The following is a 15,856-nucleotide window of genomic DNA, read 5'->3' as shown; positions in this document are numbered from 1 at the left end:
AAATGGGGTAATGCTGTACAAAGTTGAGTCTTCTGTCGTGTCTGATAGTTGGGTGAGATAGTTTGGACACAACACACTGAATTGAGTTTGGTGATGGTTTTAAGGAAATTTAAATAGTCAGTGGACACAACAGTTAAGAGTTTCGTCAGTGTAAGGAAAAGTAAGTTAGTAACAGTTAATAGTGGAGGGTTTCGTTGTTGTAGAAATTATGTGTTAGCAGCAGTTGAGTTTTTGGGGGTGTTAGGAAGAGTAAGAAGATTAAGCCGGTCCGTCATAGGAAGGCAAGAGCAGTGGCCGTTTTTGCGAGTCAATCCGTCATGGATAGTAGCCATATGCTAACGAGCACTGTCCAATAATTCTTATTTTAATAAGAAGTTTGTGAAAGGAGGAGTAAAAAAGGGTAGAGCCCTGTGAAGTCTTCTTCTCGAAAGTGTTTTATTAGGTGGAGCGAAGGTAGCCCCTGTGAGCTCTCTTGTGGACAAGATAGCCGTATAAGGTGAGAAAAGGCCTCAGGATGGAGATAGCAACCTCCATATCGACGGAGTATGATAGTATGCAACGTGCCAGCCCAGTTCAGGTGTACAGTGAGTCCATCAGAATACCAGAATTGTGATCCTCACTAGAAAATTCGTTAGGAGTTCTAGAATGAATGCCCTGATATACGATGATGACATTTCCAACTAAGAGTGGGAGGATACAAAACAGCGAAGCCGCCTAAGAAGAAATTAAGTAAGTGACAAACATAGTATTCTCGTTACCTTAAAGGACTTTAGGACCCTAATAACAGATTAGTGGAGATTTAAGATACTGAGAGATATATACATGTATAAAAATATATACGTAATGTAGAGAGAGATAAGTTAGATAATAATAATAGAAATTTGACAGGTATAACTTTGTAATTAGTGAAAGGAACTAAAGAAGAAGAAGAGGGTGTTAATGATAGTAGTGGCTTTGATTAATAATAAAACATATGTTATGTTATAAGCAAAGGAGAGAAAGGGAATATTTGTCATAAGTTGTTTCCTGAAAAATGTAGGTATGATTAGCATTTTGGAAGGGGAGGGTAAAGTCCTAGACCAGTGTATAAGGTAAGAATTATGGAGCATGTAAGGGAATTATGGATCATGTGCAAGGAAGAAACTATAACAGTTGCTGTACTAATATTGTTTGTGTTGTAAAGGAAGGGATAATGTTAATAGAGTATAACCAATGTACTTAGTTATATATATAACTAATACTAAGTAGACAAAGTTGAATATTAATAGTACATGCCTTATTTGTTCAATTTTTTTATGTTGTATATATATATGAATAAACTATGTTATATTATATATTTGTGTGTGTAGTTTGTCATCCTGGAACACCCATCTCTTCCGAAGGGAATTACGATTAATCGAGAAGTTCCCTTGAATTTGGAATTCTCCTAGGAAGTAAAAGTCAGATGCATAAGTGGGGGAAATAAGAATAAAGTGGATAAACATTAAAAGGGAACAAACGAAAAAAAAATAAAAAAAAAAATAAGAATAAAACATCATTTAATTCCACACCCCCCACACTTTTGCAACAAGATCTAGAAAAGTTGAGTAGATGGGCAGAAAGTGGCATCTGAAGTTTAACATTGACAAATGTTAACTACTGCATATTAGAAGCAGTAATCCCAGAGTAATGAATCAACTGTGTGGTACTACACTGGTAGTGGTAGAGAATGAAAAGGACCTGGGGGTAATTGTGCAGGCAGATAAGAAGTTTTCAGAGCAGTGCAGATGATCTGCAAGAGTAGCTCATGGTGTCTTGTCAATGATATACAGGAATTTTTCTAGCAGGGAAAAGGAGGTGATTATCCCCTTGTATAAGACAGTGGTCAGGCCACATCTTGAGTACTGTATACAGGACTACAGGCCTCATTTTAGGAAGGATGTAGAGCTGCTGAAGTGAATGCAGAGAAGTGCAACAAGATTAGTGAATGGAACAAAGGGTTGCTCTTAGAAGAAAGGCTTAAGTTTTGTGAATTACAGTGTCTGGAGACTAGGCACCTGCGAGGTGATCTGACTGTGGTGTATAAAGCCTTGAATGGTTTGAGCATGATCAATACCAATGGGATTCTTCTTCCTTCTCAGAATAATCACCTGAGAGGGCATAAATTCAAATTGAGGAAAGACGGTTGTAGAATAGATGTGCGGAAGTTTGCCTTTAATTACGGGTGGTTGATTACTGGAACAAACTTCCATCTGTCGTTGCAGAAGTTGATAGCTTAAATAGATTCAAGGCAGAACTTGACAAACATTTGGAGTGAGGGGATGGGTGAAATAAGGGGTGTTTTTTTTTTTTTTTTTTGGCTGATGCTATATGAGCTGGCTTTCTTGCATCATGTGCCCTTGCTGATGCTAGGGACTTTAGCATATTTTGTCAGTTATGCGACATGAGGGTTATTGAAAAACAACTGCAACAAGACATTAATATTCTTAATTTCTGGGCTCTTGCTAATGGATTCAGGTTCTTGCTGCAGAAGTCCATTTGTGTACACTTTTGTCATAAGTATGATCTTCACCCTGAACCTGAATTGAAGCTCAGACAATGCTATTCCAGTAGTAGAAGACACAAAATTCTTGGGACTCGTATTTGATAAAAAGTTGACCTTCCTGAAACACATCTGTCAACTCTGTACCAAGTGCAAGAGAGGGAACCCTAAATATTCTCCGCTGTCTCTCCTCTACACTTTGGGATGCAAACCGAAGCACCCTATTACACATTTACCTTGAACTAGTACAATACAAACTAGACTACCGGTCCCAAGTATACTTGTCAGCCAGAAGCAGTATACTTTGATGGCTGGACCCTATTCATCATCAAGCTATTCATCTCGTTACTGGAGCATAACAAACATCTCCTGTCCAGAGCCTATATGTTGAAGTGCATGAACCATCGTTATTGCTTCGACCTAAGCAACTGTCTCTAAAGTATGCTTTCAAACTGAAATCCCTGCCAGATCATCCTACATGGCCATCCATTTTTGAGCCACGGTGGGAAAGTTTATACAATGTCTGTCACATTGCCAATCGTCCTTTTGGTATTCATGTCCTACTCAGAGAACTTGAAATCAAGGTAGACAGGTTGCCCAAACACCAAAGCAGCCCATTCCAACCTGGCATGCTTACGTTCCAACATGCGACTTTTCCCTTAAAAATTGGAGAAAATCAGATACTTCATCGTCTGTCTACTTACAGCTCTATTCAACACACCAAGCTGAATATTCTGACTTCGCACCAGACGGCTCAAAGTCATAAACATATGTAGGATCTGCAGCTGTCTCCTCATATCAGAGCAGATACTCCCTGAATGCAGCAAATTTACTGCATAGTTGCATGCTATTGAGTTAGCCCTGGACCATATTAGTGAATAACATCACCAATGGTTCATTTTATATTCTGATTCTTTGAATGTCTTACAGGCTTTATTATCGGTGAGATATAATCCTCACCCAGTTCTGTTTCAAGTTCAGCAGAAGATCCACTCTCTCCTTGAACGTGAATACGATATCTGTTTCTGCTGGATTCACAGCCACCTTTGGATTAGGGAATATGATTTAGCTGATGCTAAATCAGCAATTCCCGATAATTGCTGCTTGTCAGTCCCCTATACAGGTGACCCCCATTCAGTGCTGATAATTCGTTCTGGAAAAATAGAGCACTAAGTGAATCTGCGCTCAGCGAGCACCGCGTTCCAATAAGGTAACATGTATTTGTGAGTTGCGGCCGGTGCCATAGGATATTTCCTAATCAATAATAAATGGTAGTGAAAAGATGCACAAATGTCGGTCAAAATATTTAATATTCAAATATTTGTACATATAAAATATTCTGCATTACATACGTATATAATTATGTGGTAACTACTTACGTATCAATATTAAACTTAAAATTCTAAATAAAATCATTGATTTAATTTAATTGATGAATTTAATAATGAAAAATGTGTCAATTTTTGGGTTGTACTTTGGCCCTCTTCTTGGTAAACTAAAAGGGGTTTTAATTTTAAATCCCCCGCAGCGTTACCACCCAACAATAAAGTCAATCGATCCTTCGCCGCTTTGAAACCTGGCATGTTTTTTTTTTACTTCTTTCAATATGATACTTCTTTTAGGCATTCGTTTCCAAAAAAGTCCTGCTTCATCTATGTTAAAAACTTGTTGAGAAGTATCATATTGAAAGTGAGAAGTATCATATATTAAGTATAAGACACAATACCCCTCTTCAATAATTTTACAAGTTCTTTTTTGAAAGTTTCGGCTTCTTGATCTGTACTTGCAGCTTCTCTCTGGATTTTAAATATATTCAACCAGCTGTTACTAGATTTAAATGGTTTAACGTTTTTTTTTTTTTAGGTGACTTTTCTTCAGCTCATCATATAGGCTAAACTCTCTCTCTCTTTTTTTTTAATAATATTTAACTTAACTGAATTCTGCATTTGATATTATCTTCAACAATATTCGTTAAAGTCTCTCCATTTCAATCCTAATAGCCAGCCTAGCCCTAGTTGCTTGCGGTGCAACAGCTGTCTTTCCCACTGCTAAAATTAATTCATTATTTATAATTGTTCTTACAGTTAAACTTGCCAGTCTTAAATTATGGCATCTGCTTGTTGATGACCGGAATTGACTCACTTCAAAACATCTAATTTAATTTTTAAATTCAGTCTTTTTCTTACATTTTGTAGTCTTCGTACTGTGTCCAGACGTTGCTTTTTCATTGTTATCTGCCATTATTAACTCTTCGAAAATGTAACTGCATTGGTTGCATTTATGACACAATGTTCGAGTAAACTGTCCGTTACGAACTATGTCTCATACTGAGTGATGACTAGACTTCGGATAAGTGCATATAATGCAAATATTACAAGCAATATATTTGATCATTTTTTAAAATGTTGATCTCGGAACTATGTAACAAGTCACTGTACTGCAATTAAATTAGCATGCGAGAAATTTTCACTGAGCATTCGTTAAATATGCCAAAAATGCAATCTGTAAAAGAACGTTATAGTGATTTGTAACAGCGTTATAGCGAATCAGCATAAAGTGAACTGCGTTATAACGAGGGCCTGCTGTGCAAGACTACAGGCATAATACACAAAAAGATTCACATCCAGTGGCATGATTCATGGAATAGACAGACTACCAATAAATTACATCAGATTAAAGCTTTTAATCGAACTGTGGCAGTCTAGTCTATGCAGGAATCATAAAGAGGAAGTTCTTACTCAGACCCGCATAGGAAACAGTCATCTGACACATTTTTTCTTCATCAGCCCTCATCAAGAAAGAATGTGTCAGATGACACATTCTTTCTTGATGAGGGCTGATGACCCTCCTATGTGTGAGTCCTGTGATACATATTTTAATCAAGTGTCCAGATTTTAATAATATGCACTTTACCGCTTTTAACCATCTGACTGAGCCTCGTACACTCATTTTTACACAAATTTTATCTGACAATAAGGTGTCAGCTCCTTTTAGTTTTTTACTGCTTACTAATTTATATACATGTATATAAAATAAGCTTATATTTTTAGAATATATACCGCCTTTTAAACTTATACCTAAACGTTTTACCAGATAACCTCTTTCAAAGTTACAAGAATCAATTGTTATCTTTGTCTTGGTGCAGATTAGCCACTGCTGCTCATGTGCTAGAAAAATCTGATCCAATCCAGTCAACAGTTAAACCATCGACATCAAGTAGACCAATGTGATTCAGCCCCTTCTTTCTGCTGTTAATATAAGTAAAGAAGTCTTTGCTCCTTTCCTTGGCATTCTTTTTCCAGAGACTTCTCGTAATCTGCCATAGCTTGCCTAACTCTGCTTTGTGAATTGATCATAAACCAGTAATATCTACCATAGGTTTCTGTATCACATGATAATTATATGCATCCCATGCATTTTTCTTCTTTGCCACAAGTCTCATCACTTCATCTAACAGCCATTTAGGTCTAAGCCTGGAACAGTATTTCTTAGTTGGTATGAATGTGTAATTTTAGTCAAGCTTTTGAGAAATTATGCTTTTCATTATTTTTTAAAATTAATATTATTACTAGCATATATCCATTATATTGCTTGTCAGTAGTTAATTTAATATATTCAATCTGTAGGACTCATTGGGAATATCACTAGTATTTTTGCACATTTAATGATAGAATGAATTCTGGTTATTTGGGCCACCGGTTAATATGAACAGCCATTTGTTTGGGGCAAATCTTAAAAAACAGAACCCAATCGAGAAAATAGCCAGGGTTTACTTCGCTTAATTGGGACAACATGCCGTTTAATCGGGGCAGGAGACCGCAGCACTGGAGATCACTCTACGATTGTCTCCGATCTTACCACATGGTTCGATCCGATTTCTGGAGGTCACAACCATTAAACAATAAAAACAAGTAGCAGTCACATGTTTATTGGGCTTTTCTGTTACCGCAATCTATCATAAACGGATAGTAAACTCGATCTTATTGAATTTGCGATAGTACCGACAGCTGGAATTCTGTGGGTTATTATGGTAAAATGTGTTTACACTTCCATGAAATATTCAATCATATAAAAAAATTAATTTTCATAATCTTCTCTTCATTCCTATTTTTAAAGATTCGTAATTTGTTATTCTGTTCTCACTTGTGCATATCGTGTTACTTGCAATTTGTGTGTGCCATGTTTTTGTCATTGATTGCTTATCTTTTTACTGTTTTGAATTTTAACCCCCATCCACAAATGTCAGTGAACAGAAATGTCATCTAGTTAGTATGTACATAGTAGAGTATGTATTAATTCCGATTTTCACGTATCATTTAATTTTTTAATTGGTAAAGTAATAAAGGGTAAATTTGTGCTTAATATATCTTTACTTTTATAGCCTGTGGATAATATTCCACCTATTTTCGCTAATTAGAATCACTGTTTATTAGAACTAAAATTCAATTCACAAACGTGATCACAATGAACAGTGCTTACTACACATCGTATAGTGAACGGTACGTTACTTAGGTGACTCCATCGTAACATGATTTGATTGTATAGTGAACCAATTGTAAAGCGGGGGTCCATTGTATTTTTAACTTTTTTTTACGTGAAACTTCGGATAATTGGGGCAACCGCTTAATCGGGCCAAAATGCACTAGTCCTGATGTGTCCCAATTAACTGGAATCGACTGTATTTATATTATGAAATTAAAATTTCATAAAACAGTGCATTCCGGTTAATTGGGGCAGCTGCTTATTTGGGGCAAATTATGGAGAACAGAAACAAAACAAATATTTAGCCTGAATTTGTTCCGCTTATTTGGGCCAACTTGCCGCTTAATTGGGGCAATGAAGGTCTTGATTGAACAATAAACTATATTTAGATGGTGCGCACAAACATCTAAATATAGTTTATTGAACAATAAACTAATTTAGATTGTTCGTAACAAAGAGATCATGTGCAGGCAGCAGCCGAATCAGTTATTGCAAAATCATGCTGTATAGTGGTTGTTTTACGTTTGTTCTATGTCCTGGTAATCGGATTCTGAAGAAATTTTCTCCTCAAATAGGCCTCTGAGGTTGGATATATTCATATTACGTTCTTAGCGTTTTTTCACCAACCTTTCATGGAGTAAAATAAAATTAAAATAAAACAAAACAAATCTTGATAACTATATTTACAATAACCTGTATTTACAAAATTAATATACGTATTACAATATTAAAAGTATTAAAACACAAGATTAAAATGCATTAAAATATACTAAGTTAAAAGCGATAAAATCCCGTAGCTTTCAAAGGCTCCAGCCTTCTTCTTCAGCAGTACTCTCTATTATTCAGTACACCTTTAAATATCAGCAGGGTAATGGTAGGCATCACATGTTTCCATTCTCACGTGTTCCGCTCTGAAGAAATTTTGCTTGCAGTTGTTTACGATCACACTAGCTACATATGTATACATCTTGTGGGTTAGAATAGGTTAAAAACTGTACCAAACAGTGCACTGATTTTGGTTTCCCCTCCCCTTTTTTTCAGTACATTTAAGACCCCTGTCAAGATGCCACGTAAAGATTTGTCGCTTTCAGAAAAAATCTCTATTCTTGACAAGATAAAAAGTCAACCTCCTAACATCAGTCATTGTCAGCTAGCGGAGATAATAAAGGTGCCAAAATCTACAATTTCACGACTGCTATAGCAACAAGAAAAACTTAGAGAAGAGTGGACATTGCGCGTGGATTTAAAGAAAACATCTCATAAGCGAAAGAGGGAAGGCAAAGATCTAGACGTCGAAGATGCTTTTAATCAATGGTTTTCCACTGTATCTAAACGAGGAGTGTGTGTAAGCGACCCTATGCTAAAAAACAAGTCAGAAGAGTTGGCCAAAATGCTAGGTCACATAAATTTCAAAGCGATGGATGGTTGGTTGTCTCGATGGAAGTGTAGACATGACATCAGTTACAAAAAGCACATGGCGAGAAGGACAGTGCTGAGCAATGTAAATCTGAAAAACTGCCCTGAGTTGTTTAAAAAATTTAGTGGGGATGGCATTTACAATGCCGATGAAACAGGTCTGTATTATCGTGCTATGCTGGATGGTTCCCTCAGCTATCAACACATAACACTGTCTGGTTCAAAGAAAGCAATGGATCGTGTAACAGTGTTGTGCTGCTCAAACATGTCAGGAAATGAAACAGTGTTGTGCTGCTCAAACATGTCAGGAAATGATAAACTCAAACTTTTGGTTATTTGTAAAAGTACCAAACCTTGTTGTTTCAAGGGGCTTACAATAGGCAGTTTGCCAGTTTCGTATTATGCCAATAAGAAGGCGTGGATGACCACATATTTTTACACAATGGCCAATGAACCGGGATGCGGAACTGCAATGGAAGTCGAGAAAAATTCTGTCGATATTGGACAACTGCACTGCACACTCTATTGTAGCTGGTTTAAAAAATATTGAACTGGAATTTTTACCCCCCTAATACAGCCTATGGACACCACATCCCTGATACAGCCTATGGATGCGGGAATTATAAAAAATTTGAAGACCTATTATTGCGGAAAGCTGGTTAATCACATCCTTGAAGCAATTGAGGAAAATCTGCTGACATCATCTTCAAAATCAATAGAAGTTAGTGCAAAAGTTTCTAGGTTAAAAGCTGTACAATTTATCACCGATAGCTGGCAAGGAATAAGCAGCAAAATAATTTGGAATTGTTTTGCTAAATGTGGTTTCACAACTAATTGTGATTCAGACGCGATAAGCTGTACAGAAAATGAAATGGCTTTGGAACTGCAAGAAGTCCCAAATTGTGAAGAAATTTTAACGATTGACAATAACCTTCAATGCCACGATGGAAATGAAGATTATGTGGAAACGATTATTGAACAAATTGCGGCAAAACACTCAGAGACACCAAAAGACCAAGAAAATTATGATGATGATATACCTAAGTGAGTGACTAACCAGGATGCTAGGAAATGTATCGCTGAATTGAGATGTTATTTCATGCAGGAAGGCAATGAAGGCAGTCCTTTATCAGCATTAGATACCTGCGCCGACTTTGTTCAATTGCAGTCCATAAAGAGAACATGTCAGGGTACACTTCATAATTTTTTTCAAAAGGAAGAACCCTTAAGTAATGTGTAACCTTTGCTTGACACAGACATTATTCTGTACTGTATCTTCATTTTACATATGTACATTATATGTTCATACATACATTTTGTTTGCTTTTAGCTTTAGTTATTTTTAAATAAATGTTTGTACCAATATAACTTAAATACATTGTGCTTTCTTTAAATACCACATTCCCTTTATTTTATCCATACCTTTTTTGCCTCCGTTAGAATGTGCTTTTCAGTTCATTAAAATTTCGCTTAATTGGGGCAGCCGCTTAATTGGACCAAAGTGATCTGTCCCAATGTGTCCCAATTAACCGGAATCGACTGTATAAATATCATTAAATAAAAATTATAATGCATCAGCAATTAAATTGACTTGAAAAATGGAACAATTATACTATAACAGCACCCATAATTTGAATTTCAGGAATTCTTGACAATTAGTTCAAGAACCTGGATAGGGTGAAATTATCAATTTCAGTTCTTTATATAATTTTTATAATAACATATAAGCTGTCTTTCTTTATGATAAGTTGGTGTAGGATGCAAGATTGTGCAGAAATGGTATGTAATGTTACTAACTTTTAAAAAGAATTTTTTTTTATTACTTTTCATTCAGGGAGAAATTATATATAAGAAATTCATTTTTAATTGTTTTAATGTGTACTGACTCATTTTTATACAGATTCACATTAGTAAGTTTTGTTTTTGAATATTAAAGTTAATTTTTTTGGATTACTTCAAATATTCAAGTTTTTGTTTTAAAACCAATTAGTGTAATTATCTTTTATTTTCTTAATATTTATGAAGATTAATTTCAAAATGCGCTTCTTGTCATGAAAGCTATGGATCTTGGTATATTTTCAGAATTACAGACACTGCTAACTGGACAATGAATTTTAATAATATTGTTTTGAAGCCGGGTATGGTTGTTAGAGAATTTTTAGAAGTGCCTTCAGGAGCAACTTGGGCAGGTGAGTTAAATTAAGATACTATAAGTAATGCACTGACTTAACTGAGAACATGGAAATATACCTTCAGACTTTATTTAAATCTTTGTACCTTTTGGCTTTCTACCTCAACTTTATTAACCAAGAAGCCTTTGCTTGGTAAACCCTTATATATATAGGCAAACTACAGGTAGGTTCATGTGATCTTCCATATGGCAATGACTGAAAATGATATCTTCTTGTTAGCCATCTTCAATCTGTTGTATTCTCCTTCTCCCTCCACCCCTTCTCTTACCATTACATGTCATTTATCAAGGATTCAAAGATGAAGTGAATTCTGAGCTTTCATTTTAATCTCAATAGTTGACCCTGTACTATGAATATTCAAGGCAGTGATGGCATTGTTGGTCATCCTGAATAATTTTATCAAGGATGGCCAATAATCAAGCATCACAGAAATTAATATGATGTGTTTCCTACTAAAAATTCTTAACTATAGCTAAACTACATTCCTCATTGCAGATGGTGTCCGTGTGGTTAGGTTGAGCTAGTGGGTTAAAGGCCATCCTTAACCCATTAGTTGGCTCACTTTGTGTATTCTATACACTGAAAACAGTAAAAGTTATAAATTTAAATATCTATTATAATCACATCATTATGAATTTTAGTATTTGTCCAGTATGATATTCACTTTCAATCTCTACCATTAATTATTTTTGATTGCAATAGTTTAGATGTAAAAAAATTCTTTATGGCACAATGTACATCAAAAACTATTGTTATTATGGTAACTTTTCATGGTGTTTCAATTTCTAGTTTTTCACCCACTTTACTCTATTCCAGAAATTTTTCTTTTGGATAACACGGCTGTTGTTTCTAATGATATGCTTTCATTTCATTATACAATTTAATGATTAAAATTAAAAGAATTAAAAACGAAATTTTGAAGTTTCCCATTTTAGTTTTTTTATTGCATCCCCTGCTCCGAATGATTGGCAAAACAAAGACACCATGCAACTGTCTGTTAATGTTTTTTGTGCATGTGCTAGACAGTCAGTCCTTTTGCTTATCATTGTAGCATGCATTATATTCCTGACATAGTAATATTATATCTTAATATATCACTCTATTGCTCATATCAGGGGTGGGAATTACCGAAGTACACATCAATTGGAGTTTTCTGTTGGGAAGTTGCAATTGTTGTACATTGTGTGGTCTCAGGATGCTGGCAGCTTTGCCTTTTAGCTTTGGAGAAAACAGTATATGATCTATACTGGTATTCAAAGGTTAGGCCTCTTGATGTTCTTTCTTTCTTTGGATGCTCCAGCTGCATATCACTCAAGACCTGAAGTTTGGACCTCTGGGGAAAAGAATATTTTGAGAGACCAAACCCTCAAAGACCAGCGCAAAGTGTATACTTTTCTGTGTATGGTGCAGTTGCCATAATCTTGACACAGTATAACATACAATGTATGCAACTTCCTAGAGGAAACTCCAGTTGATTATTGAACAGTTATGAGCATCATTCTAAAACAGATGAGGATTGTTATAATAGGATCAGTTGCCTTAGTAAAATACAACAGATTCAATAGTGAGTAAACTTTTAGGTTGACATTTAAGTATGTCTTACAGCCATTACAACCATTTTACCAAGGTTGTGTCCTTTTTAACAACTTTAATTCTAATTTAACTTCTAAATGTAATTTTAGAAGTTAAATTTTATTAGTATTTTGTATTTTATATGGTTATATTACATACTAGTAATTATTTATAAATTTAAATTATATTTCAATGCAACGTTATAATAAACTTTCTTAAGATTAAATTAATATAATAGGCATTTGTTCAAGTCTGTAATGGCCAATAGGGTGCCCACATGGCAGATAGTTTTTTTGTGCGAAATTATGCCTTTATGAAGATGTAGAGTGGGTGAAGTTGATTCTAGACAAAAACATACTGATATTAGGAATAAAAGAAAAGGCTATGGAGTATGCATCTTTTCTGGGTCATAAAACATTCCAAGCCAGTTTTGACAAATTTAAAAAGCACCACAGCTTTCTTGAAAATTTTATTTCTGGTGAAAGTGGAGTTGTAATCGAAGAAAACTGTACCCATTGGAAAGAAACAGCTTTGAAAAAATTATGGAGAACTACGAGCCCAAAAACATATTCAATGTTGATGAAACAGGTCTGTTTTTAAAATATTTGCCAAAAAAGACAAACTTTTAAAGGTGATAAATGTTTAGGTAAAAATAGTAAGGAGAGAATTACAGCCTTGATTGGTGCAAATATAGCCAATAATGAAAAATTGAAGCTTTTGGTAATAAGCAAGAGTAAACAACCCGACATTTCAAAGGAGTAAAGTCATTAGGGTTGAATTACAACAAAAAAGCTTAGATGACAAGTGAAATTTTTGAACAGTGGATTTTAAATTTTGATAGGAAGATGATGAAAGAAAACAGAAAAATCACATTGATTGTTGACAACTGCCCTGCTCACCTTTGCTCAGTAATTTTGAAACTTACAAGTGTGGAGCTTCTTTTCTTTCCTCCAAAAACTTCATCTAAACTGCAATCAATGGACCAAGGCATTATCAAGAATTTAAAAATGCACTACCGAAGGCTCATATGGGAAAACAATTATACCAAGAATAGAAACCAATCAACCAACTAACCTATAGATTCTGTTATAGATTTGCAGATATGCATATCAGAGTTGGTGCAAGTGTGGAGTCCAGGTGTGACAGAAACAATTAAGAATTTTTTCACAAAAAAGCAAGTTTTGTTAAAACACCAATTAACAGTGAAGAGAGGGATGAACTACTAAAGATATTGAACTATCTTGGGAAAAACTCCAAGTGAGAGGTTTGATCAGTGGAGAAATTGTTCTTGACGAATTATTAGGAGTTGACGTTATTGTAGCTGAATATCCAAGTAACTCCAACATTTTGGAGAGTATTCAGAGACCTAGTGATAGACGATGGATTGAATGAAAATATCCAGCCCATCATCGGGCCATGAATTCAAGTTATGGGGAGAAGTATAGGTTGGATTGCAGAAAGTTTTTTATTTTAGCCAGCGAGTTATAAATTACTGGAATAAGTTATCTGCTTAGGTGGTAGAGGTTGACAGGTCGGAGAAATTTAAAGGTCAGCTGGATAGTTACACATGGGAGGAGGTAAATGCGTAAGTTGTCTAAATGAAGGCAGTATTAAACCTTCCAAACATGAAATGTTGGCAGCATTTGAAACTTTGCATCTACGTCTTCAGTGTGAAGAAAATGTGCCAGAAAATATATTTGAGTATTTAAACAAATTCGAACATTTTTCTGAATTATGTACAGTAAAATCCAATGTACAACAAAAAAGTACCCAAATATTTTACAAAATAATTCTTAAAAGTGCACTAATATATTGTATGTATTGCATAAGCAGTCATTTCTTAATATGTATATATTACTAATGAATTGTTTTAAAATGTTAAAACATTTATTAATTTCCACTTATTTCTGATTTATTTTCTATATTTCAAATGTTGAATTACAGTATTTTACATTGCTGAAAAGGTCATATTTCTTATAACAAAATTTCTGTTTAATGAATTTTTTCAAGTGAACGATCAGTTTCCTTATATAAAGGTCCAACTGTATATTGAAAACATCACGAAGTGGTTTCAGAATATTTCATCATGGAAGATGGTATATGTTTCTGTAAAGATATTAGTGGTCTTCTGAATGATCTTAACATTGACCATCGTCCTAATGAATGGCATTATTTATTGATACCTCAAAATTAAGTTTAAAAGCAATTTTGCTGCCAAATGGAAGTGCATTGCCATTATTACATTTATTTCAGCTGTTATCTTCAAAGGAGCATATGAAATTGTCTAAGTTCCTGAGTGCAATAATGTATCATGTCTTTGCTCGGAATATCTGTAGCAATCTTAAGTAACTGGATTACTCATTTGTCTGTAAGGAGATTTCACAAAATACTATTGTTTTCTATGTTTGTGCGACAGTCATGCGATAGAAAAACATTATGCAGAGGTGCAAAAAGAGAGAAGAATTTTTACTATGGAAAAGTAATATGAAATATGTTCCACTGGTTAAACCAAAAGAGATTCGTCTTCCACCTTTGTATATAAAACAGATTAATGAAGAATTCTATTAAGGCTCTGGATAAAGAAGTGGATGCTGCTGCCTAACATAAATGATTCTCAATATAACAACTGAAAAAAAAAATATGAAAGAAGGAATTTCCATTATGCCTTAAACTCCTCAAAGATATATTTGAAACAAAGCTACAGAATTCTAAGCTAGCAACTTGGCAATCATTTAAAACATGCCGCCTCCATAGCCAGGTGGGAAGGAGCAGCAGTGCATAGCACACGCTTCTTGATTAGACCGGGGTTTGAGCCCGTCACCACCAAATACGGAGGATGCGGAAAGGTCAGGGAATGACCACCGCATATCCCGGAGCAATATGGCCTTAGTTGCTAATGCTCCTAAAAACCAAATAACAAACAAACAATCATTTAAAACAGTTGTCCATGGATTTCTTGGAAGAAAAAAAGAAGAGGTTAATTATGAATTCTGGTGCAAACTTTACTGCAGTATATATGTATATATTTAAATAAAGGCTGAAAAGTTTAACATAAAATAAGAAAAGAAATAAATAAATATTAAACTATCATTAAAGGCAGCAAAATGCATATCCTCCACATGAAGCCCAGATATATCCGATAATTCAAAATAAAACAAAATAAAACATAAGCCAGTAGTATGGCAAAAAATGTAGAGCGAAAAATTAACATAAAAATAACGTAAAATAAAATAAACCTAACAGGGAGGGAGAAGTAAAGGTAATGAGACAAACAGTAGCTGATAGTCCCCTATATAATTTAGCACTTTAAATCCAATTAATAAAACCGATATAAAATAATGCCAATTATAATATGATTTAGAGGTACCCCCCCTCGAAGGTACCAGTTCTGAAAAACGTGAAATATCACCAAAAAAGGGGTTAAAAGAACTACTAAAAGAAAAACAAAATATCAAAATAATAGACTGACCATTATGCCCCATATCGACAGAGGACCATGAGGCCAATAATGGTCATGGAATCGCTGCATTTCAATTGCTATACAAATCGTCGCAAAGGCGAAACAATCGAAGAACCAAACCACCCATTCCTCCTCCTCCGATCGATCCACCAATACAGAGGATTGCACGGCGGTGGTTCTTATGCAGCGAGAAATAATTTATTAATGCAGCGA

General features: G+C 34.9%; 1 protein-coding gene across 1 annotated transcript in view; it reads left to right on the top strand.

Moving 5' to 3' along the window:
• Positions 1 to 15,856, top strand: part of TppII (Tripeptidyl-peptidase II) — a 647,643-nt gene that overhangs the window by 361,486 nt on the left and 270,301 nt on the right. The window contains exon 17 of the mRNA XM_090387764.1: positions 10,502 to 10,608. Within this exon, the coding sequence (XP_090243890.1) occupies positions 10,502 to 10,608 (107 nt within the window). The remainder of the gene's footprint in view (positions 1 to 10,501; positions 10,609 to 15,856) is intronic.

This window comes from Mastigoproctus giganteus, chromosome 13 (assembly GCF_048544385.1).
Source record: "Mastigoproctus giganteus isolate SK-2022 chromosome 13, ASM4854438v1, whole genome shotgun sequence".
Classification (NCBI taxonomy): Eukaryota; Metazoa; Arthropoda; class Arachnida; order Uropygi; family Thelyphonidae; genus Mastigoproctus; species Mastigoproctus giganteus.
The sequence above is the reverse complement of the archived record's forward strand: the minus strand, read 5'-3'. Positions and strand labels throughout refer to the sequence as shown.